The sequence below is a fragment of the Scylla paramamosain genome, chromosome 5 (genome assembly GCF_035594125.1).
Source record: "Scylla paramamosain isolate STU-SP2022 chromosome 5, ASM3559412v1, whole genome shotgun sequence".
Taxonomy (NCBI): domain Eukaryota; kingdom Metazoa; phylum Arthropoda; class Malacostraca; order Decapoda; family Portunidae; genus Scylla; species Scylla paramamosain.
The window spans coordinates 18,022,621-18,046,691 of record NC_087155.1 but is presented as its reverse complement, the minus strand read 5'-3'; the positions used below and the strand labels follow the sequence as shown (position 1 = coordinate 18,046,691).

Below are 24,071 nucleotides of genomic sequence, written 5' to 3'. Positions count from 1 at the left end.
TCTTTATCTTTCATGGTCTGTCTCTTTGTGTGTGTGTGTGTGTGTGTGTGTGTGTGTGTGTGTGTGTGTGTGTGTGTGTGTGTGTGTGTGTGTGTACTTTTTAGAGATGACCTTCTAGTTGTTCTTCTCTTATGGTATTTTTCTTTTCTGTCTCTTTCTGTACAATATGTCCTTTATTTCCTCAGCATCCTGAATGGTATTCTTGGTAATATCTGTTTTATTTTCTCTCTACCTCTCCCTTCCACAGCACTCATCCAGGTGGAGGTAGAACCAGTGGGACGATGGTTCCACATATATGAGGCACGGCGTCTGCGGGGCCACCTCACCTCCTCAGTTGGGGAAAGTGAAGAGGAGAGTGAGGAGGAGGAGGCTCAGGAGGTGGAGGTGGAGGATGACATACACTATCTTCGCTCTCTCAACCCAGCAGACTGGAAGGTGAGAACTCAGCCAGCATGGTCCAGTCATAGCAACATAAGAATGGAGAAGACTGCAAAAGATTGGCTGGCCTACACTGGATAACTCCTGTACTAACCATGAAAATCTGTTATCCTCCTCTTCCCCATGCAGTCAGCCTTCCTATTGCCATCTGGCCTCTATATGCATATGCCTAGTCATCTAACCTCATGATATCACTTATGGTGTAGGTGCTGACCACATGAATGCTAAGCCTGTTCTATTTGTCCACTACTCTGTGAACCAGTTCTTACTAAGCTCTTTTCAAAACCTAAACTTATCTAGCATATATAGTTCTGTCTTGATTGTTCACTATGAGAGCATCACTTACCTCTGTCATTTATTTGATTAGTATCTTTCTTTTATATATTGATACATTTCTACAACATTGCCTTTCAGGACCAGGATCATTATGCAGTACTGGGACTCCGAAAGCACAGGTACAAGGCCTCTGATGATGACATCAAAAGAGCGTGTAAGTCCTGGTGGCATCTGGAGCTAGAGTGTATAGTGTACTGAGTACCAAGTTTTAGTGCACCTGCTGTTTGAAGGTATTTTTATAGTGCCAGTTTTCAGTTGCAGTGTCAGCCCTTTTAGTCTTGGTATTTTTATTTTATTTGTATATTTTCAATAACTACATTTTATTTGTGCCTTGCTATGGATGTATGTGGTTGGCTTTGCTATACCAAAGCTCCTGGGGTGTAGTATGGTGGTTTGAGACTATGACTATGGCCACACTGGCAATGGTTGTGAGCAAGCAGGTGAGTGTGATAAATGGTGAGAAAAGTGGGAGCATTGTACCAAATAAGTGTGGCCACACTGACAGTGAGTGGGCGTGGGCGAGCTGTGTCTTCCTGTGGCCCACAGCGAGGAGCATTGTCAGTTGACTTTTGTCAATCATCTGGCACAGGCAGTTTGTTGCCTGCTATTGACATTGCATGGCTAATTATTGAAGTTTTGCTCACACCAATCATTTGGGATACATTTGCTAAAGTAGAACCCAAAGGGAATGCCATCATGTTGTTTGTAGTAATTACTATTAATTATGAAACCATGCCCATAACTGTTAGCTTTAACAAGCTCTTGAATTGTAGCTAGGTGGTGCATACAGAAGAGCAGAGAGAATGTGTCTGAAGAATAGTTGGCGCCCCTATGGCTATGAGTGTGAATGATATTTGTAAGAGTGTGTGGTGGTTTGTCTGGGCCACCCCATGTGGGATTGGCAACCTGATATATAGATAGATAGATAGACATTATATTTTCTGATCATTGGTTTTATGCTAAGATATCTGTAAGTCTAATATAATAATTAGCATTCCCTTTGGTACGTGCTTAAAACAGGATGACCCAACACTTGGGTAAAGGAATGAGAGTGCAGCATTAGTGTGCACTTCCGTCCATTGTGTTACTCCTCACAGACCGCACGATGGTTCTGTGGCACCACCCAGACAAGCGGCGAGCAGCTGGGGAGGAGGTGAGGGATGACGATGACTACTTCACCTGCATCACCAAAGCCTATGAGATTCTCGGGGACCCCATCAAGCGACGCTCCTGGGACTCGGTGGACCCAGAGTTTGATGACGAGGTGCCGGCTGTCAGTGCACACAATAAGGCAAACTTCTTCCAGGTAAGCGCTGATCCCCACTAAGAAGAAAATTTATTCCACAAAGAATTCAAAGGTCTTTTAACTCCATGTCATACTGTAATGTCAAATATATGTGCACACAAGGCAAGCACTAACTCCTATTAGGAAGAAAAATGACTCAACAAAGAATTGAAAGTTCAGTATTCATTGCTATTTGGTACATCTTTTCTTTACCACTAACCACTCTGGGACAATTCTTCACATTCTACAGCCATCTCCAAACATTATACTGGCTAGAAATTGCAAAAAATCTATTCCTTTTCACCGCTTTTTTCTTGCAGGTGGTTATAAAGATTGTATACATTACTTGTAGTGGTGTGGATGATTACATATCACTGAAGGGATTAACTCCATCTCATATTGTAATGTCAGGTCTATATATTAGATTATATAACTCTCTCTCTCTCTCTCTCTCTCTCTCTCTCTCTCTCTCTCTCTCTCTCTCTCTCTCTCTCTCTCTCTCTCTCTCTCTCTCTCTCTCTCTCTCTCCATCTTCTTCAGTCTCCACCACATCTTTGTAAGGCACAGTGTTGCATTGCAGATTTTCACAGGGGTGTTTGAGTGCAATGCTCGTTGGTCCACCCACAAGCACGTTCCTGGCTTGGGCAAACCTGATGACACCAAACAAAAGGTCAGTCCAGATTAGCAGATTAAGTAACTGGAGAGAGTGATTGGCCTGTACAGTCACATCAATCTCCCTTGTACTGTTTTAGAAGTGAGATTACTAGTAGCAGAAATGCAAGTAGATATTTGGTGACAGTTTACTTTTTATAGTTACCATCATCATATGCTATGTTAATGGAAAGATAGACCAGTAATTTTGAAAGTTTGTTTAAAATATCATACACTATAATTTTCCTCAGCATAGAGGGTCCAGTAACTTACACATAAAACATCATTTCAAGATTTCTTTATGAATAGTGTTTATTTTGTATTGTTAACCGACTTAATTTTCATCACTGTGCAGGTTGATCGCTTCTATGGATTCTGGTACGACTTTGATTCCTGGCGAGAGTTTTCATATCTGGATGAGGAGGAAAAGGAGAAGGGACAGGAGTGAGTCTTCACTATTTGTATGTCTGGTCTTTTTAGAGTTATGTGTATTCCACTCCAGCCTTGCTTTATCTTCCCAAAGGCAGCAAAAATGGTGAAATTTGTATCTTGAAACATTAACATTGAATAAAATTTTAATTGAATAAGGAAATAATGCCCAAACTTAAGCCTAGACTTGACATTGGAAAAAATAACAAGAAAATTTAATATGGCTAGACAGAATACCCAGACTTATGGCAAGGAAAACTGGCACTGACATTGTTCTGATTGCTTTAACTGGTCATTTTAGTTTCTTTGAATATTTTGTAACAGTGCAATGTGACTGCAATGTTGTGGTCGCCTTCCCTTCTTTAAATCAGTCAATCTTGCCAGCCGGGAGGAGCGTCGATGGATAGAGAAGCAGAACAAGGTAGAGCGAGCGAGGCGTCGGAAGGAGGAGATGGGTCGATTGCGCAGGCTAGTTGACAATGCATATGCCTGTGACCCAAGGATAGCCAAGTATGTTTCGTTACTTATTACTGATTTTGTGTATTTTCATTGTATCCCAATAAAAGTTGAAATTTTGTGCATTATCCCAAGAGATATTTATCACAAGGAGTACTTTTTTCTGTTGTTACATAATACTTCAAATTTCATTTTGATGGAAATGTTTATGATGATTTAGATTGCAAAGAAGCTGTTCTTGTTTTACTTCTGACTCCTTATGAGGGAAAAATTAATTGCTGCTTTTGCTGTCTACTTCTGTAGCTAAAGAATGGGTAAGTTTATAGAAAAAGAGGGAAAGAGATGAAGAATTATATATATATATATATATATATATATATATATATATATATATATATATATATATATATATATATATATATATATATATATATATATATATATATATATATATATATATATATATATATATATATATATATATATATATATATATATATATATATATATATATATATATATATATATATATATATATATATATATATATATATATATATATATATATATATATGTCACGCATAATGTGGATAATTGCCTAATGTGAACATTAGGCAGTGAAATTGCCTAATCTTCATATTAGGCAATTTGTTTGCACGATGTTGACAATAGGCAACTTACTTGCTTAATGTCCACTTTAGGCATGATTTTCAAATTAGGCAAGGGTATTTTGCCTAATGTGAATTGAATGACAAACCAGTGTCTACAGTTTTGTTCGAATGTTGTTCGAAACTTTGGGTCTGTTACCGAGTTGTTGTGAGCAAAGATGTTGTTCGAAGCTTTGGGTTTGTTATAACCGAGTTGTTGTGAGCAGGTGCGTGCAAATTCTTTCAAACGAGAAGCATAGTGAGTGGCGCTAAAACGCGAAGTAAAGTGGCGCTAAAACGCGAAGTAAAGTGAGTGTGATGCTAAATCTTTCTAAACTTATGGATTTCTGATTACTGTGTGGGTTCGCTGATGTTTTTTTCTCTATATTTTCTTTGTAAATTACTAAACTTTTCTATCTATTACAGTTTATGCACTATGGATCAAGCTGCTTTTGAACTTCAGCTGCGTCAAACGCTGCAAGGCAAGGCTGAAAATGCTGTCATCCAGCCCGCTCTCCAGCGTGATCAGTGGTTGCAGGATTTGTTAAGAATCAATTCTTCTGGAGCCCAGTCTACATTTGACTATAACCTCAAGAAACGCTATGAAGTTCTGCGTGTTGGCAATGCTGACCGACTTATTCGCAAAAGAAAAGATACCAGTGAACATGAATTTAAGTTTGTTGCATGTGTAGAAGAAGTGTTTGGTATTATTAAAACAGCTCATGAAGCTATTGGCCATGGAGGTGGCAAGAAAACAATTGCAGAAGTGAGAAAGAAATGGTCAAACATCACACAAGAAGTATGCTACCTCTACATTTCATTCTGTGAGCACTGTCATCAAAAGAAAGCCAGAAAAACTCCAAAGGGTTTGGTAGTAAAACCGGTACGCAGTCATGATATCCATTCTAGATGCCAGATAGATCTTATAAATTTTCAAACATTACCTGATGGAAACTTTAAGTACATCATGACATATGTAAATCATTTCAGCAAATTTTGTGTGTTGCGTCCACTGACATCAAAAAGAGCAGAGGAAGTCGCAGCGAACCTTCTAGATATATTTCTGACATTTGGAGCACCTGCTATTTTACATTCCGACAACGGACGGGAGTTTGTGAATGCCATCATCACCGAGCTTTCAATGCTATGGCCAGAGCTGAAGCTGGTGACTGGACGCCCACGTCATCCTCAAAGCCAAGGAGCTGTTGAACGTCTAAACGGTGTGATCCAGGACAAACTAACCATTTGGATGAGGGAAAATAACAGCAAAAAGTGGTCAGTAGGTCTTAAGTTTGTTCAGTGGCAAGTTAATATCAGTCAGCATGAAACAACTGGCCACAGTCCTTTTAAAGTTACATTTGGACTAGATCCGCAAGTTGGATTAGCATCATCTATCGTGCCAAGTACAGCTTTTTGTAATATATTCACCGAGGAAGATCTCGAGTCATTTCTGGAAGCAGAGACTGAGGCAGAAGCAGAGACAGGTGCAGAGGCAGAAGCAGCAACAGGGGCAGAGGCAGAAGAAGAAGCACAGACAGGGGCAGAGACAGAAGCAGAAGCAGAGACACGGGCAGGGAGGTCAGAGGCAGAAGCAGAGACAGGTGCAGAAGCAGAAGCAGCAACAGAGTTAGAGGCAGAAGAAGAAGCACAGACAGGGGCAGAGGCAGAAGCAGAGACAGGTGCAGAGGCAGAGGCAGGGGAAGAGGCAGAAGCAGAGACACGGGCAGAGACAGTAGCTACGAATTTCCAAAAGATCCGTGTTGCAGCTAATATAGGACAATCAAAGGCAGCAGCACGGATGACAAGACGCGGCAAAAACCTGCTTAAGCCATTGTCCATTGGTCAGTGTGCTACGCTGAGGGTTCCAGATGTCGATCGTGGTCCAACAGATCCAAAAAATCTGTTAGTAGTCATCCTTAAGGAAGAAGAAGGACTATACACTGTAGGTTGTCGGGAGGGAATTATTAGAACAAAATTTACACCAGCTGACCTAAGTGGGATCAAACAGACCCTTATAAAGTCTGAAGAGGTTCCTGATATCTGCCTATCGATGAGAACAGCAACAGCAAGAGCCACTGGTGGGCAAGGTTATACAAAGTGTCAATGTACTACTCAATGTACATCAGGAAGGTGCAGCTGCCTAAGAAAAGAAATTAAATGCAACTCGCGCTGTCACCCAGGCAGATCATGCAAAAATTTGTGATTGGACTCAACTGAACCCTGAGATCGATTGACCTATTTTACTTATACTAATATTGCATTAATTAATTATGTTTTCCTTATTCACATTGGGCAAAATTGAGCTGCATAATTTGAACAATAGGCATTTTTTGCCTAATGTTAACAATTTGTAAACTTTACGCAACCTACTTGCTTGATGTACACATTAGGCAATTTTCTGCCTAATGTTCACATTAGGCAATTGTCCACATTATGCGTAACATATATATTTTAATTTTTTTAAGATTTAAAGAAGAAGACAAGGAAAGAAGACTGGCTCAGAAAAAGGCAAAAGCAGAGGCAATCATGCAAAAACAAGAAGAGGAGGAGAGGGTGAGTGCACATTGTGATCTCCAGTATTAGCACCAGGCCAATCTCTAACTACTCTCGGACACATATATGCATTGATTTCTACAACAGACCAAGGCTTCACATTTTTCTCATTGATTTGTATTTTTCATGTCTTATGCTCGGAAATGCCATATATTTTGAAATATCATGCTATGTTGTCTTTTTTTTAATGATATGTCTTGCTAATGTGTAAATTTGGTGTTTTCAGGTAAGGCAGGAAGCTGAGGAAGCAGAGAGAAAGAAAAGAGAAGCAGAGGAGGCAGAGTAAAGAGCAAAACAGGAGGTAGAAAAGAAGGAAAGAGAGGTGCTGAAGAAAGCATTCAAAAAAGAGAGGAAGGTGAGGAGGAGGGTAGAATCTGCTTGACATGTAAGAACTTACCACACACTTGTCTCTGTGATCGCTAACATAATCAAAAATTCTCCTGACAAATATATTGAATTTTCGTGGTGCACTTTCTTTCTAGTGTGTTCTAACTGACTGTCTTCAGCCTCTTTTTCATCACTGCAGTGTTGAGTCTCTTGCTACCTCCTACTGCTATTTTCATGCCAACTGCTCTTCTGATCTTGCTAACTGCATGCCTCACTGCACAAGTCTTTCTTCTTTCTTTCATCTCTATTCTGTCTACCTCTTTAATGCAAGAGTTAACCATTATTCTCAATCATTCATCCCTATCTCTGGTAAACTCTGGAACTCCCTGTCTGCTTCTGTATTTCCACCTTCCTATGACTTGAACTCTTTCAAGAGCGAGGTTTCAAGGCACTTACCCTGTTTGTTTGACTAACACTTGACTGTGTTCAGGAGCCAGCACCTCAGTGGGCCTCTTTCTTCTTTTTTTTTTTTTCAGTCTTTGTTGTCCTTGGCCAGTGATCCTCCAATATATATATAAAAAAAAAAATAATAATAATAATGATGATGATAATAATAATAATAATAATAATAATAATAATAATAATAATAATAATAATAATGATCCCTGGCTATGGCAAGCAAGCCCACTACATTATATCCTTTCCTCCTCCTGTTCCTTTCCTCTCCCCTTTCACTTTCATCTTGTCGCAGTCCTCCCTTCCTGTCACCTGCCCCTATAGTTCTCATGACTCATGCCTGGAGCCATCATTCTACCTGGCAAGTCTTTTTTTTTTTTTTTTTTTTTTTTTTTATCATTCATTTTAAGGCTACAAAATTTGCTAAAAAAAAAAAAGAAAAACTAAAAAATGAAACTCTACCCACTTTCATCTTCTGTAACATTTCACATTAAAATATTCTCATTCATTATATACTTTCAGATTTATATTTTTTTCCTTTTTCTTTGATGTCATTTTTTTAAATGATTTTGATACAGTTCCTGTTCATAAGGGGCTGAGAGGACTGCATTTGTATTAGAAAGATGGAAAGAGCATTAAATTTAGTGTTCAAATGTGTAAATTAATTTGGAAACTAAAAAAATATATATACAAATTATGATTGCCTGTATTTTGTTCACGTAAATAATTTTAAAAAGCAACGTGAAATAGAATAAAGCACACATTCTTTGTCATTGCATAGATGTGATGGTGACAGTGATAAAGAACATCTCTGTATCTGTCTATCTTTATTTGACACCTCTTGATAAATACTCCATGAGGACATAACTGCAACAGATTTCTCTATTTAGTCCTGCCCTTGTATTCCCTTCCTCTTTGCTCTGAACTTCACATACTCTCTCTTCACCCTTTCCTCACATATTTCAGTAACATTTTTTATGCAAGATCTTTGGTCAAGGGCAATAAAAAGGGGGGAAAGAAAGTCCACTGAGATGCTAGTCCCAAAAGAAAGATCATAAGGATTATCCAGAATTGTTGGATAAGTGTTTTGAAAAGTTGGAACCAGCCATTTTAAAGAGTTCAAGTTATAGGAAGGAGGATCTTCTGGAGCAGGCAGGGAGTTCCAGAGTTTACTAGAAAAAAAATAGCAGTAAAAAGATAGCAAGATATGCAACATTGCAGCAATAAGAGAGAGGCTGAAAATCATTAGTATAGTATCCTCTATTCCCAGATGCTGCGGACTCTCTGTAAGGACAACAGTTACTTTGCATCAGAGGAGGGGGAGCGAGTGCAGACCATGACAGATGTGGAGCTGCTGTGTGAGGCACTGGAGCTGACCTGCCTGGAGGAACTCAACAAGGAACTAGCACAAGTGGCCCAGGACAAGATGCAAGGGTGGGAGGTACTCATGAAGGAGGTGAGGGAGGATCAACAGTAGTAGTAGTAGTAGTTAATTGACAAAGGTGAGTGAGAGAGATCAACAGTAGTAGTAATAGCAGTAGTAATTTTTTGACACAGGAGGTGAGTGTGGAGGGCCAACAGTAGTAGTAGTAGTAGTAGTAGCAGTAATTGTTGCTTATATAAAAAAAAAAAAAAAAAGCATAATTTTTGTCATTCTTAAATCAAAAAATTTCCTAAGCCTTGAACCCAAAAGCTGCTCCAACAGACATATGGGTATCTGCATCACTTTTGAAATGAACTATGTTAGGTCTATTTAAGTCATGTTACATTACCTTATCTGATTAGCTAAATCTAAAGTAGCATAAAGCAAGCTAATCTAAATTAGAACAGTCCACCCCAAATGATCTGGATATTCTGTATGACCTGTTTTCCCTAGGATAGTCAAATCTTTCAGACTATTTCTCCACTGATAGTTATGATTAGTACAAGGAGTCCTTGGTGTATGACAGTCTTGACTTTTGTCCTTCATATGTTTCTTTTACAGGCACAATAGTTATGTGTTTATGTCCTAGACTATGACTTTACAGTACAACAGTATTAGTATTAGTGATTGACATACTGCAGGTAGCTTACTTATGCTGGTTCTGACCTATGCAGAAAATCAGTTTGTAACATGGCATAGGAACAGAACTCTGTCATAACTTGAGGACCCCCTGTAACACTTCTTTGCCTTCTCTCTCTGTTGTAGGTGAGTGAGGTGCGCAACAGGATCAAAAAGGAGAGGGAGGAGGTGGCAGCAGCGGCAGCAAGGGGAGGGGGTGGAGGAGGAGGGGAAGGTTCATCACTCAAAGTCTGGAATCAAGATGACCTCCAGCTGCTCATCAAAGCCGTCAACCTCTTCCCTGCCGGCACAACAAAGAGGTGAGCTGGTTCATGTGTGTGTGTGTGTGTGTGTGTGTGTGTAAATTGCTTCTGTTTATATATTTTTTGATATCTTATTATTATTGGTGGTCCACAAGGCTGTCCCTTTCCACTGGGGCTGACAGGGCTAAGAGTGTGAATGACGTGTCATTCACCTACATTCGTCTGCTGGTCACCAAACCAGCTGTTCCCCATATGGAAAGAGGTCAGAGCTTGTAGTGATTGATCTTTGGGTAGGATTGAGACCATTCACACACCGCACACTGGGACAGTGAGGCCATAACCCTTCAGGTTACATCCTGTACTTACTTGCTGCTAGGTGAACAGGGGCTACACATGAAGAGATTCTCCCAGGACTTGAACCCATGCCTTCTCGGTTGTGAGCCGAGCATGCTGACACTAAGTGGTGTGCATGTGTGTGTGTGTGTGTGTGTGTGTGTGTCTGTGTGTGTGTGTGTGTGTGTGTGGTGCCTTGTCTGGGCCAGCTGATGTGAGATTGCTGGCCTAGTATATAAATAGATGGGTTTTTTAAGCTTTAATATTTTATTTGATTGATATATTGCCTTATTCTTGTGTTTCCATGTGTGTTTTAAAATGACTAATATCAAGGTTGTTATCTGATCCCTACTACTGTTCTCTACATACACACCATTTAGGTCTTCACGTGGTATGGGGAATATAACAAAGGTGACATTTATAAAATTCTCAGGATCATAATTAGGATAGAACAAGACACAATGGGTTCAAGCTTGAAAATAGTTAGAGAGGAAGAAATTGGTCCTCAGATGGAGTAGTAGATGAATGGAATGGACTCAGTAATCAGGTTGTTAGTGCTGAGTCATTGGGGAGCATTAAAGGATTAGACAAATTTATGGATGGGAATGATAGGTGGATATAGGTAGATATGTTTCATACAAGGATGGCTTCTTGCAGCTCCCTTAATGTTAGGTTATGTTTTTATGCATTGCTGTACTTAGAGGAACTCTTTGAACCCTCCATGCTGCAGGTGGGAGGTTGTGGCAGAGTATATCAACCAACACACAGCCACCAGCATCACCAGGCTGGCCAAGGAGGTGCTCAATAAGGCCAAGGAGCTGCAACACTCAGACAAGCACATGAGGGAGGCAGCCAACAAGAATGCCTACCACAGCATGGAGAAGGCACAGGCTCGGCAGGTGATCAGCGACGCCACAGCCTCCCAGAGATATGACAGTGAGTTCTTGCTGTTATGCTGACATTCAGATAATTCTTTTGCATCTTTGTGTAGTTTTATATCATGTTGATGCTTGGGTAATTTCTCATTTCTCTTTTTATACTAATTAATTATTACCATGAGTCTTCTCTGTATGAACTCAAGAGCTTTCTCCCTTCTCTGTGTAACTGCTGTGAATTGTCTTTTAGCTCTATGCAATATCACCAGCTGAGCTGTGAATCAATTCCAAGATATTTTAAGAAAAAACATGTTTTTAGGCTGATGTTAGATCTTTCCTTTGTGCAGCACCACAGGAGATGCTGGGGATGAACACTGCTGCTTGGGGAGCTGAGGAACAGAGGTTGCTGGAGCAAGCCCTCAAGACCTATCCAGTCTCTACTCCTGACCGCTGGGACCGCATTGCCAAGTGTGTCCCCAACCGAACCAAGAAAGACTGCGTGAGGCGCTATAAGGTCTGTATATGTGTGTGTGTGTGTGTGTGTGTTTGTGTGTCTGGTGATGTGTTGCTTGCTATTCCCTGTATGTGAGATTGTGGAGAAAACAAATCAGGTTTATCTTGTGTATGGAGTGACTCTCTCTCTCTCTCTCTCTCTCTCTCTCTCTCTCTCTCTCTCTCTCTCTCTCTCTCTCTCTCTCTCTCTCTCTCTCTCTCTCTCTCTCTCTCTCTCTCTCTCTCTCTCTCTCTCTCTCTCTCTCATGCATTTATCTTTTGATCTGCTTTTATCTTTGTGGTCCCTCCATAAATGCATGGAGATGTAAGTGCTATGTGTGTGTGTGTGTGTGTGTGTGTGTGTGTGTGTGTGTGTGTGTGTGTGTAGTGAAGGTTTTATATATGTGTGTGTGTGTGTGTATGTATGTAGTGAAGGTTTTATATAGTGCACAGTAGACACTGATGTTATTGTAACTTTTAAGTCTTATTCTCACATGATGGCATTTCAGGAGCTTGTTGAGATGGTGAAGGCAAAGAAGGCGGCTCAGGCTGCTGCAGTGGGAAAAAAAGTGAGGAGCCAAACCTTGCTGTCTTCTTTCCTTTGTGAGTTCAGATGTAGCAAATTCTTGTAGCTGTTGTGTGAAGCAATATTGCTATCTGAAAATCTATCTCTTGTTCTATTTCTAAGCATTATGTCTCAGCAGTGCCAGTTTTGGACTACCTGAATTGGAGGGGCAGCTACATATATTGATGGGGACACAAAAGTGTAGCTAGGGATCTGTTTCTTTCCCCTCCACTTCTCCCTTTCTCTCCTTTATAACCTCATCCCCCAACTCTTCCATCTCTTCCATCACACTTCACTTCCACTGCTTCCAATAAGTTGTCATGCAAAAAGCAAAATTAACACTTGGAAAAGTATTTTTAAGTGCTATGGGAAAACTGCTAATATTGAAAATTAATGTTGATAAGTGCAGAATTCTATACATTGCAGAAAGCAGATGCAAAACAGCATGTGCTTTTCCTTATCATCATAGTGTAGCTCTGGAGGACAGAAGGGCAATCTCCATTAATATGGCAGTAGCCACAAGGAAGCCACTTCCTGAAAAATGAATGGATCTGTGGCAGTTGTATAAAAAATTACAAGACGTGTGAAAAAGTGTGCAGTGATTGTGACTATAATAAGAAGTAATATGCAATGATGACCATGTGATTGCATACAAATGTGTACCTTCTTAATTTTCTAAAGGAAAACTACAGTCTTAAGTTTGATTTTAAAGTAACACTAAATTTACAAGGTGGGTAAGAGTAAAGATGCCACATGAAGAGCTGCAGGTAAATGCTGTGATTAGTGTAGATCCTAATGAAGAGTTACCATAGAAAATACACAAACATCATTGAGACAATAGTTGTGACTTAACATGCTTATACACATTCACAGGTCCTTGATACACATGATTCAAGCCTGACACTTGAGGAATATTACTTTGTAAGTAATGGAGGTGCAGCTCAGAGGTGTTTCAGAATATAGCTCTCAGTGGCTGATGCATGGAATAAGTTCATGATGTGCGATTCAGTACCTCAAATAAGTGACTCAGTCTGTGATATAAGTAATAATGCAAGCTGTTGAATCATGGATGTGCGCCTCAGAATGTGTGACCTCGTAGCTTTGCCCGGACCAGCATAGTCAACCCTAACCTAGGCCAACACAGCCAGTAATAGCTTTGTGAAACACCAAAATATAGATAATCATTATTATCATCTGCAGCCACCATGCTCACCCACCACCTACACAAAATTTAATGTCTTCCACTGGTATATATATATATATATATATATATATATATATATATATATATATATATATATATATATATATATATATATATATATATATATATATATATATATATATATATATATATATATATATATATATATATATGGTCATGTGTGTGTGTGGTCATGTGTGTGTGTGTGTGTGTGTGTGTGTGTGTGTGTGTGTGTGTGTGCTATAATTTTTGTTCATTGTTCGCATCTCGCTATGCACTCTACCTTCCATCATATCTTCAGTTTTAAGCCTTTCGTAACGACATCATAAATTTGTGGATTGACTTTTATTTATTTATTTATTTATTTATTTTGTAGATCAAACCTGCTGTTTGGGTGTTCCTTTTTCACGTGATCGCATATCAGGGTCTTCTTTGAAGTATAAAGCACCACGTTATCTGCGACCTTTGATTTGTGACAGATATCATATGGTCATTATTAATAAAAGGAAGCAGATGGTAATAGTGAACTGCATTACATAACCACGCATCTGTCGCTTTGATAAACCAAAATGCAGTATTTCTGCTACTACTACTACTACTACTACTACTACTTCTAGTAGTAATAGTAGTAGTAGTTGTGGTAATAGCTGTAGTAGTACAAATACTATTTCGTATGACACAGAGACATGAGAAATAATAATAATAATAATAATAATAATAATAATAATAATAATAATAATAATAATAATAATAATAACAGTAAAATTATACGAACTTAACACTGTTAGGCTCGTAGTGCGGAAGGTTGGCGGGCAGTAGCGGCCAATCAGACAGACGGACGTGTAGGGGAACTAAAACTACAGATAGCGACCTGATATCTACCCCGCCAGCCTTCATGATTGCGCTGAGGTACCCCGCCACCCAGATAAACCTCATTTGGCCCCAAGCCCACTGCACACACACGGTAATTCTTGTAGTGGTGTAATTGTAATGGGCGATTGTTGTTTATTTACTAAGTGGGTGGTAGTGTGTAGGATTGAGATCGTGGTGTGATGGTGGGTTATAGTGGGGGGTGGTGTGGGGTATTGACACTATAACGCAACACTGCACACACAAACAGACGGTAAATTTTCTAGTGATGTAGTAGTAATGGACTGGTGTGGGTTATGCATATTGAGAAATGGGTGGTGGTTGGTAGGATTGAGGTCATTACTATCGGAATGGGGCTGGTGGTTGTGGGAGAGTACTGTGGGATACGTACACTTTATATTAAGCAACACAACACACGTTTACCTCATTTCCACACACAACTCGCCCCCCGTGGACAGTTATGGTTTGTCATTTTGCCAGTCATCCTCTATTTATACTTGTACACGTCAAGACGAGCCCTGCGGCAGACAAAACAGACTTAGTACTGAGTGATGACAAGCTCTCAGGTGCTGGTTTGTTTATCTCCCTCAGTGCGGTGATGTGACTGATTTTGTGGTGTCAGCTGATAGTCTGAGATGGCAAGGTGGCATCTGTCAACAGCAGTCGGGTGTCCTCCTGCAACAGTGAAAGCATTTGTAAACAAAGTCAAGTGCCACGTGAGAGCCTTGACTTTCTTGTCTGTATAGCTGTGTAAATAGGGTGAAGCGGTTCTTTGGCTTGTGTTGTCTTTAGTATAGAAATGCTTACTTAAACTTTTAGAGAGGATGGCTTGCTGCTGTTGACAGTTGCCACTTCACAGACTGAGAATGATGCCTTCATACTGTAAAAATCTTAAACATTGCAACAACACAATAGGTATAGAAATTAATTGCAGTACTGTATAGTAGGTTAAAAATTGCACATGTATGGGAATGAACATGTGGCAATGGAAGTTGTGGCTGTCTTGAGCTGTTTTTATCCAGTACACTCATCATAGGGCCTGGGTGAGCCACAGGTTGTGATGTATGGCAATACACTTCTCATCAGTGATCAAGCTTTTGGAATCACCTTATAGAAGTATTACAGCATCCTTCTCATTATTATGACATTTTCATCTTTCTGCTTTGAAACCAGCTTGCAGTGACCTCACATTTCTGGTCAGTCAATCTCTGCTTTAGCAAGAGTGACTACAATGTTTCATTGAGTGAAGAGTCACGTACCGTGACCTTTGAGCTGCTGTAGGGTTCAACTCGCTAGTATTGGTTAGAGGCAGTTATGATGTAGGGGCATAAATGTAATGCTTGTGCAGTGCCTCCTTTTGTAACGTGTCATGCCATTCTTGATGTGATCAGTGCAGGATGATAAGACCCGGGTCACATTGACTCCATGTATTAATTGAATCGATCAGATCCTGAGAACGTGAGAGAATGTGAACCAATTCTCATGAGGGTAGAAAGTAAACTGGTAATGTACAGCTCAGCCTTACAGAAACAACATTGCAGATTTATGTCAGTGCACAGATTTACTTATCCTTTAACTGACCATGCAGATGAATTTGTCTGCCCATGAAGCTTATTAAGTAGGAAAAATCTACAGTTTTTGCCATGTCTACTTGGATGAATTTGTTGCCTATCATTCTCTCTCTCTCTCCTCTCTCTCTCTCTCTCTCTCTCTCTCTCTCTCTCTCTCCTCTCTCTCTCTCTCTCTCTCTCTCTCTCTCTCTCTCTCTCTCTCCTCTCTCTCTCTCTCCTCTCTCTCTCTCCTCTCTCTCTCTCTCTCTCTCCTCTCTCTCTCTCTCTCTCTCTCTCTCTCGTTTTAGGTATTGGGACCATAGCGTCTGTCAGGAGCCAATATATTTTTTGGGATTCTTTTTAATAAGCATTCTTTTCCTCTTTAAAGAACATCTTACAGTTTCATTATCAGATTACTGAGTATAGTGTTTATCACTGAGCTCATGAAATATCTTATCAACTATTTTGCCTGTGATAAGGATTAAGATGATGTGACACTGCTCTACTTGAGATGATATCCTCTCTGTGATATCTATGATGACTCCAACATACATCTTTGATTTTTTTATATTTTTTATGTGATGAGACTGGTTTTGCTGCATCACCATTGATGCATCTGATAGTTTAAGTGTGTCTGCAGATCTTGACAGTTGCTTTTGTGGGATTCTAAGAACTGACTTGCTTGAACAAAAAACTGCCTTGATGCTGGTGACTTATTTGATGATGTGTTGAGCTTTATTTATCACAAGGTACTTGAGGCATTCTCAGTCTGGATATCTGCAGTTTAACGTACATAAGAAATTTACAGCATACATACTTCATTGTTAACTGAATAGTATTGTCTTGTGATCTGGTGCCTGTGTATTTGTTTTTCATATGCTTCCTGTGGGAGTTGTTTCAACACCTCAATAGATTGCTTGCACAAGTTAGTACTTAGACAGGAGGATTGACAGCACACCCATGCTTATGTTCCCTTTTCAGGTGTTGCCCTTTAGGTAGTGAGGAGAGACAGGTACCAGCAGGAGCAGTAGTGGTAACAACAGCAGGATGGGGAGCTTCAGCAAGATCCTGCCATACTCCTGCTATGAGCTCGGCCACTGCTGGAAACACTCGTGCTCCTCAGCCTCCTTTGAAATCTGTATCATTGGGTTCATTGAAAGCATCAAAATCTATGGTGTGGTGTACTTGGTATGTGACCTTTTTTTTTTTTTTATGTTAGAGGGATACTATCCTCATTGTGTCTAGTAAACTGTTCTGGCAACTGCACTGGCTTCCTAAGCTTGATGGAAGTTTAGAATATAATTTAAAAAGGTAACACTTGGCAGTAAAGGGGTGATTGCGATAAAATATTGCATTGCATCTACTGTAATTTTATTTTGGCTCATTAGAATTATCTAGTTACTGAAAATGTGTGTGATGGTGTCATTAGGTGACAAAATGTTAAAGATTACTGTTACTATATTGGTAAAAAGAGGTGAAAATGGATTATAGCTATGCATAGAACTTTTCATATCAATTACCTTATGCCATGATAGATCTGGTGTAAGTAGAGTGTGAGGTGAAGGGGAATATGATTTTGCTTTCTGGCTTCAGAAGTGGAAGGAAGACTTTGATCAGGAGTTAATAATTTTACTTGCTTGCTTTCTTTATTTCTCCTTTTCTTTCCTTTTTCTTTTGAATTGGGAATGACACTTTGTATTTTGAGGTTTATCTTTGTAATATTAATGACTTGCATTTGTTTGCCTGCAGCTAACCGGTCTTGTGAATGCTCGGAAAATAAGTATGAAGTATGGAAAAAAAGCTCTTGAAGAACTACTTAACATCAGTTTGTTTCCTGACAGTCAATGCTTTTGGGTACATTGGCTCCTACTGTGTTGTCAGGTGAGCATGCCAGGTGTGGCCTTTCCCATGCACATGTTGGGGCAGTTTGGAAGTAGTAAGTGTAATATACATGCTATTATACTGAGTGTGTCATGCTTGCTTTTACTCTGGGAAATTTATATGAAACCATGGAGTTGCATAACATAGTAATCTTTTTCTGTTTATCTACTTATTTGTTTATTTATTTTTTATGTTTTTGTGCATGGATAGTCAATTAATTAAGATATAGTATAGTTTATGTGAATGAATACACATTTAAATAGTCAGTGGTCATAGTGTGTTGTGATCAGCTCCCACAATTCTTGTTACTACACAAACCAAGTATAGTGCATGAGTTCTTGTTGGTTAGTTTGGAGAGAGGAGGTGACCATAGGATATTGATGAAGGACAGCCATTGAAGCACTTCATCATTAGCATATAAAATGACAAAAAAATTAGTATTTTCCAGTTGGAACAAGATAAAATACTGTAAAATTAGTATTTTCCTGTTGGAACAAGATAAAATACTGTAAAATAGAAAATACTGTATTTGACAGTTTATAAGACATATGGGGTTATAAGATGCATCTCAGTTTGGGCAGGCATTGAAAAAAAAAAAAAAAAGATAAATAAATGGGTTTAAGCTCTGTATATGAAGTGAAGGATTTAACCTGACATTTGATGCCCTCTCATATGTATTCAGATCCTTATTAGATTCCAATATTTTTCCTTGGGAAATTTTATAATTTTGTAACTTATACGCCATTGTGTACACGTTGTTTCTGTGACCCCATTATGTTGGGGAAATGGAATCTGGAAATTTTAAACACTATTGCATAAACTGTATTGCATGATTATTGTGCAGACCATCACCATGAGTCACCCTACTTTGTGACTCTCTTTTCACTTATAAAATCTTTTGTTATGTTAGGTTTTCTGAAAAAAATATAGTTTCTCATTAGCTTCAAGTTTTGTTGAACACACATGCGAGATAAAAATGTTAAAAGATAGGCATAATTTCTGTTGTATGAAGGTGTATCTTACCTAAGGAACGCAGTGAACCTTGCATGTGTTGCCAGGTTTGATGTTTAACTAATGGTGAATTTGTTTTGGTACAAACAACGTAAGCATAGTCACTTAATTTCTTTCTGACTGGTGTTATTTTATGTGAATTACCATTAAGTATGATCTGTTATACATTGTTACCTTACAAAAAAAAGAGTTGTTTTTGAGATGTAGAAATGATCATCACTTTGTTTACATGTGTGAAGATGTTTGTGGTTTGATTTAAGGGCCACTGTTGCCATAGACTTACTACTAGCCACTGCCCCAGAGCTGAACCTTGGCCTTATAAGACGCTGGCTAATTTTCTGAGACTTTTTTAAGGTGTGTCTTATAAGCTATCAAATACGGTAGCTGAAATTGAGTCACCTCTATGAAATGTCAAATTGTTTAATTGTTAATGATGTGTTTGTTGTTTACTCCCACAGACACATTCTGCAGCACTTCAACTTTTTCACAGTCTCCTTTGTGCCAGGGTTCATTGGCAGCCTCATGGCCATCCTAGTGGAACGGCCAGCACGACGAACACTCCTGGGCATCTATGTTACCAATGTGGTGAGTGCCAACGCTGCTTCTTCCCACCCTAATTTCTATTTGGGATTGCTCTTTACAAAAGTCTTCTTCAGATGTTTCTGCCTTGAGGCATTCTTTCATCTAATCCTTTGTCTCTTGTGTCTTCATTGACATGGTCCTTCCATCTGATCCTATGTAGGTCTTCCTCTTCTTCGTGCTCCTCTTTCCACAGCTCAAGGTTCACCCCGGGGAGGTCGCGACATGACACTCGGGGGTTCCTGGGGGTGAGGAAGGGATGAGGGGATAGCATTTTGTCTGTGTCTGTATGTGTGTGTGTGTGTGTGTGTGTGTGTGTGTGTGTGTGTGTGTGTGTGTGTGTGTGTGTGTGCAGGAGCAGTACTTACAGGAAGGGGTCTGGAAGGTCAAAGACAGACCGCTGTTCACTTTCCACATTGTCACAATTGTCACACAGAAGCTTGGCCAGTGTCACCTGTAGAGAAGAGACACACTTGAGCTCATTTGTTTGCTGCTAAAACACTTCATTTGTTAAGTAAGATCAAGATAAGTTAGCTAATTTGATTAGTAAGGTTAGACATAACTAGATTTAGGACAGATTAGGTAATTAAGTTAAGTTTTGAGTAGATTTGGCAAGGTTACTTAGATTTTAAGTTGATTTGATAAGTAAGGTGATTTACTTTTACTAATGCTACTATTATTTCTATTACTATTATTCCTTTCTATCCTATGGCTGACTGGGATAAGAATGTGTGTGTGTGTGTGTGTGTGTGTGTGTGTGTGTGTGTGTGTGTGTGTGTGTGTGTGTGTGGCTTGTGTGTGTGTGTGTGGCTTGTGTGGGATTGCCAGCCTGGTATATAAAGAGAAATGAACTATTGCTATTACTACTACTGCTGCTCACCACCCACAGACAGAGATGCTACTGCTACTATTATTACTATTACTACCACCACTACTTAACACCAACAGAGATACTATTACTACTACTGCTACCACCACCACCACTCATTACTCACAGATGGATAGACTACTGCTACTGTTACTACCACCACCACCACCACCACCAAGGAAGACCCACCTTTCTTATTTCAGTGAGCTGAGGGTCGGTGAAGCGCACAAGTGGGTCAGCATTCTCATACCAGAACCGGTCACAGCAGCGGAGGTTCCTGAACTGAATGCCGAGGATGCAGCCGAACGTGGGACCGACCAGTCCACCGTGCAGCGGCGTCTCAATCAATCCACCAGTGAACAGATCTATGTCATCCACGTGTGCGTACGTCCGTTTCATTCGCTCGATCACCGGCCTCGCTATCTCCCTGTGCAGGTCATCAAACGACCTCGCCCTGGTCAGGTTACAGAGGGCCCTGTACTCATTGTAAGGCTGCAGTCCATGGTCTCTGCCTCGCTGGATGTTGAGGGCAGTCAGGTCCAGGCCAGAGAATGGCTGCCGCTTGTCTTCAAAGAGATGGTTGGTCACCTCATCTGTCAAGAACTGGTCCAGTGTCTCCATGGACACAGTAGTCAGGCCGCGGATGATCTCATCAAGCATCCCAGGCTGGTAGAGTAGGTCTGGGTTGAAGAAGTGTTCGCTCAGCTTGACAGGAGGGTTGCGCTTGGCAAATATTCCGTCCATGCGCTCCAGGGAAGGCTTGAGTAGAGAGTGGCCAAAGCGGAAGGCTATGCCAAATTCATTGAGCACTGTTGGGTTGCAGTATGCATCGTAATCTGAGAGAGAGAGAGAGAGAGAGAGAGAGAGAGAGAGAGAGAGAGAGAGAGAGTCATTAGGAGTGCAGTGTGTTAGAGGGAAATGTTGCACACACACACACACACACACACACACACACACACACACACACACACACACACACACACACACACACACACACACACACACACACACACACACACACATTAACCTACCTTCAGAATAGCCCTCAGGCAGCAAGTTAAGCTCATACAGATTAACAGCGTTCCACCCCAGCACCCTTGGCAGCCACTCATTGTACGTGACATGCTGGTTGATGGCCGTCACGATACGCCGGGCATTTTGGAAGAGCTGCTCATCATTCCAGTGTTTGTTGAGGCGCTTCAGTTCCCCGGCCACTCTGTTGTGTTCACGCATCATCAGAGTGTGTAGCGCAGCCAAGCCAGGCTGCTCTGAGGCCCGGGTGTCTCCTGTGGGTGGGAGGAAACAGACAAGTGGATGTTTTCAAGGCTTTCTCTCTGTTTTTTCCTCTTATTCACTCAGTCATACACACACACACACACACACACACACACACACACACACACACACACACACACACACACACACACACACACTGCAAGAAAGAAGGGAAAGAGGAGACCTGATAACAATGTTCAAATTAGTAAATGGCATGGAGAAGATAGACAGAGATGACCTAGTTGTAAAAGTGGAGGAAGGAGATAGACGTACAAGGGGACATATGAAGAAATTAAAGAAGAGTCATTGTTTGGGAGATATTAAGAAATACAGCTTTCCGCATCGAATGGTTGAAATATGGAATAACTTAAAAGAAGAGGTAGTTGCGGCAAAGAGTGTGCACATGTTTAAAGAGAAATTGGACAAATTCGGGTATGGAGACAGGACTAATTGAGCTTTGGCTCGGACCCTGTATTATACAACTAGGTAAATACAACTAGGTAAATACACACACACACACACACACACACACACACACACACACACACACACACACAGACAAACAAAAAACATACACTTTGAAGGGTCTCTGTTTCTCTTCCTCTCTCTCATTCACCCATTCAGTCAATCACATACACATAAATGACTCTTTAAAGACTCTCTCTCTCTCTCTCTCTCTCTCTCTCTCTCTCTCTCTCTCTCTCTCTCTCTCTCTCTCTCTCTCTCTCTCTCTCTCTCTCTCTCTCTCTCTCTCTCTCTCTCTCTCTCTCTCTCTCTCTCTCTCTCTCTCTCTCTCTCTCAGTCATATGTAGACAGTGACATCATCTAGTAAGCAATGCAAACAGTAACCTTACCTAACCTTACCTAAGCTAACCTCAGCCAAACACTAACCTCCAGTGAAGCACCGGCCAGAGGGAGCCTGACACTCGTGGTTCTCATTCTCAGTGGGCAGCAGGTCTTTGCCTCGCAGGGGGTTGGGTGTGCCTCGTAGCATGCCGTCCTGCAGGGGTAGTGCAGTAGCAGTAGTAGTACATTATTCTGCATCTCTCTTTCTCCCTCTTTTCAGAACCAATAGGTGTGTGTGTGTGTGTGTGTGTGTGTGTGTGTGTGTGTGTGTGTGTATGGGTGTCAGTGGCCAGCCTAGCACTGTGAGATGCTACTACTACTACTACTACTTTTCAGGTTGTTAGCACCCAGTCAATAGGGAGATTTTAAAACAAGATCAGACTAGTATATAGATGTGGATGACGGATATAGAAGCCTCATGCTGGTTTTCCCCGGTGCTGCACACTTACTGACTTGGTCCTCAGTTGCTGCTGCTCACACTTGTCCGAGCCATAGGTGTGAGAGGCGTCGATGAAGGCAGTCACTTGGTTCATTTGCTCCCGGTAGCCTGGTCAACAAATTACTTGTGTTACGATGGTGATAATGATAATAGCAATGGTAATTCTTTCACTCTTGGGAGCCTGGTTGAAGGAATTATGTTTAAGCAATAGTAATAATATGTTTAGGTGATGAAAGTGTTATTGGTAGTGTTGATTTTCTTCTTTTATCATTTTATTGGCCTTGCTGTGTTAAGTTTAGATGATAGAGACTAAACACACAGACAAACACACAGACACATTATCTCACACTCTATGTGTCTCTCTTTGTCTCCCTCACACCTACATGGAGAAGCAAAGACAAACTATCTCACTCTCTCTATCTGTCTCTCTCTCTCTGTCACATCCCACAAGAGGAAATAGACACACACAGCATACCTTCATATCCTCTCTCTCTCTCTCTCTCTCACACACACACACACACACACACACACACACACACACACACACACCTAGAGTCAGCTGGCCTGGCATGGAGCGGGTCAGGGGGATGCAGAATGGCTGGCCAGATGATATATTGACAGGAGGGAAAAATGGATCGTTCTGAGGAATGGCTATGGGGAAACACTCAGGGTGGACTGTCTGGGGAGAGTCACATCTGCGGCAATCCAGAATCGAGTCTTGGAAACCTGGAAGAGAGAGAAGTGAATGTGTTTAGTGGGTGAGGTGAAGAGATGCTGGGCCAGGAGTCAGTGTATTTACAGACATGAGGTAAAGAGAGAATAAGTACTTTTTTTTTTTATCAACACATACACAGTTAAGTTGATATTAGAAAACATATACCTGTTAACACTAGAATGAGAAAGAGAAACAGGAGATTTGATAACTAATGGAAAAACCAGATAATGATAAACAACAAAGATAGATTAGGTTAGGAACAGACTAAGAAAATATATAGTTTTAGTGACAAGTATGCAGAAATTAAAGAAAACTAGACATATATAGATCAGGAGACAACAAATCAATAGTTTATCAGACCTTGGAAGCTACAACTATGTAAACACACACACACACACACACACACGCACACCTACCTTTGTTGATGGGGGTGAAAATAATATCATGGTCAATAAACTGGCCCCACTGCATGACCATTAGGGTATAGCGGACATGCGGTGCAGACACGTCGTGCATGTTGGCGGAAATGAGCCGAGGGGAAGGGAGAGGCTTGCCGGTGACTGAAGTGACGCGAAATTTAGACAGACCTGGGGATGACAAGAGAAGGTTTAGGGGTACTGGAGTGTATTGTAAAGAAATTCATTTGTTTATCTATCTGTCAGGCTGGCAGTCCCACAGAAGGCAAT

The 24,071-nt window shown here is 40.5% G+C and overlaps 2 protein-coding genes and 1 pseudogene across 2 annotated transcripts; 2 read left to right on the top strand and 1 right to left on the bottom strand.

Annotated features, from left to right (window-relative positions):
* LOC135100614 (dnaJ homolog subfamily C member 2-like) overlaps positions 1 to 20,892 on the top strand; it is a 25,537-nt pseudogene extending 4,645 nt beyond the window's left edge.
* Positions 4,611 to 6,640, top strand: LOC135100612 (KRAB-A domain-containing protein 2-like). The gene has a single exon (XM_064003675.1). It carries the CDS (start codon positions 4,613 to 4,615, stop codon positions 6,443 to 6,445), a length of 1,833 nt encoding a protein of 610 aa, XP_063859745.1. The 5' UTR covers positions 4,611 to 4,612; the 3' UTR covers positions 6,446 to 6,640.
* On the bottom strand, positions 19,219 to 24,071 carry LOC135100613 (peroxidasin-like). The gene is made up of 8 exons (XM_064003676.1): positions 23,802 to 24,071; positions 23,220 to 23,396; positions 22,681 to 22,778; positions 22,277 to 22,385; positions 21,142 to 21,396; positions 20,300 to 20,946; positions 19,611 to 19,696; positions 19,219 to 19,484 (listed from the first exon to the last, which is right to left on the bottom strand). The coding sequence occupies exons 1-8, from the start codon at positions 23,899 to 23,901 to the stop codon at positions 19,316 to 19,318; spliced, it is 1,641 nt and encodes a 546-aa protein (XP_063859746.1). The 5' UTR covers positions 23,902 to 24,071; the 3' UTR covers positions 19,219 to 19,315.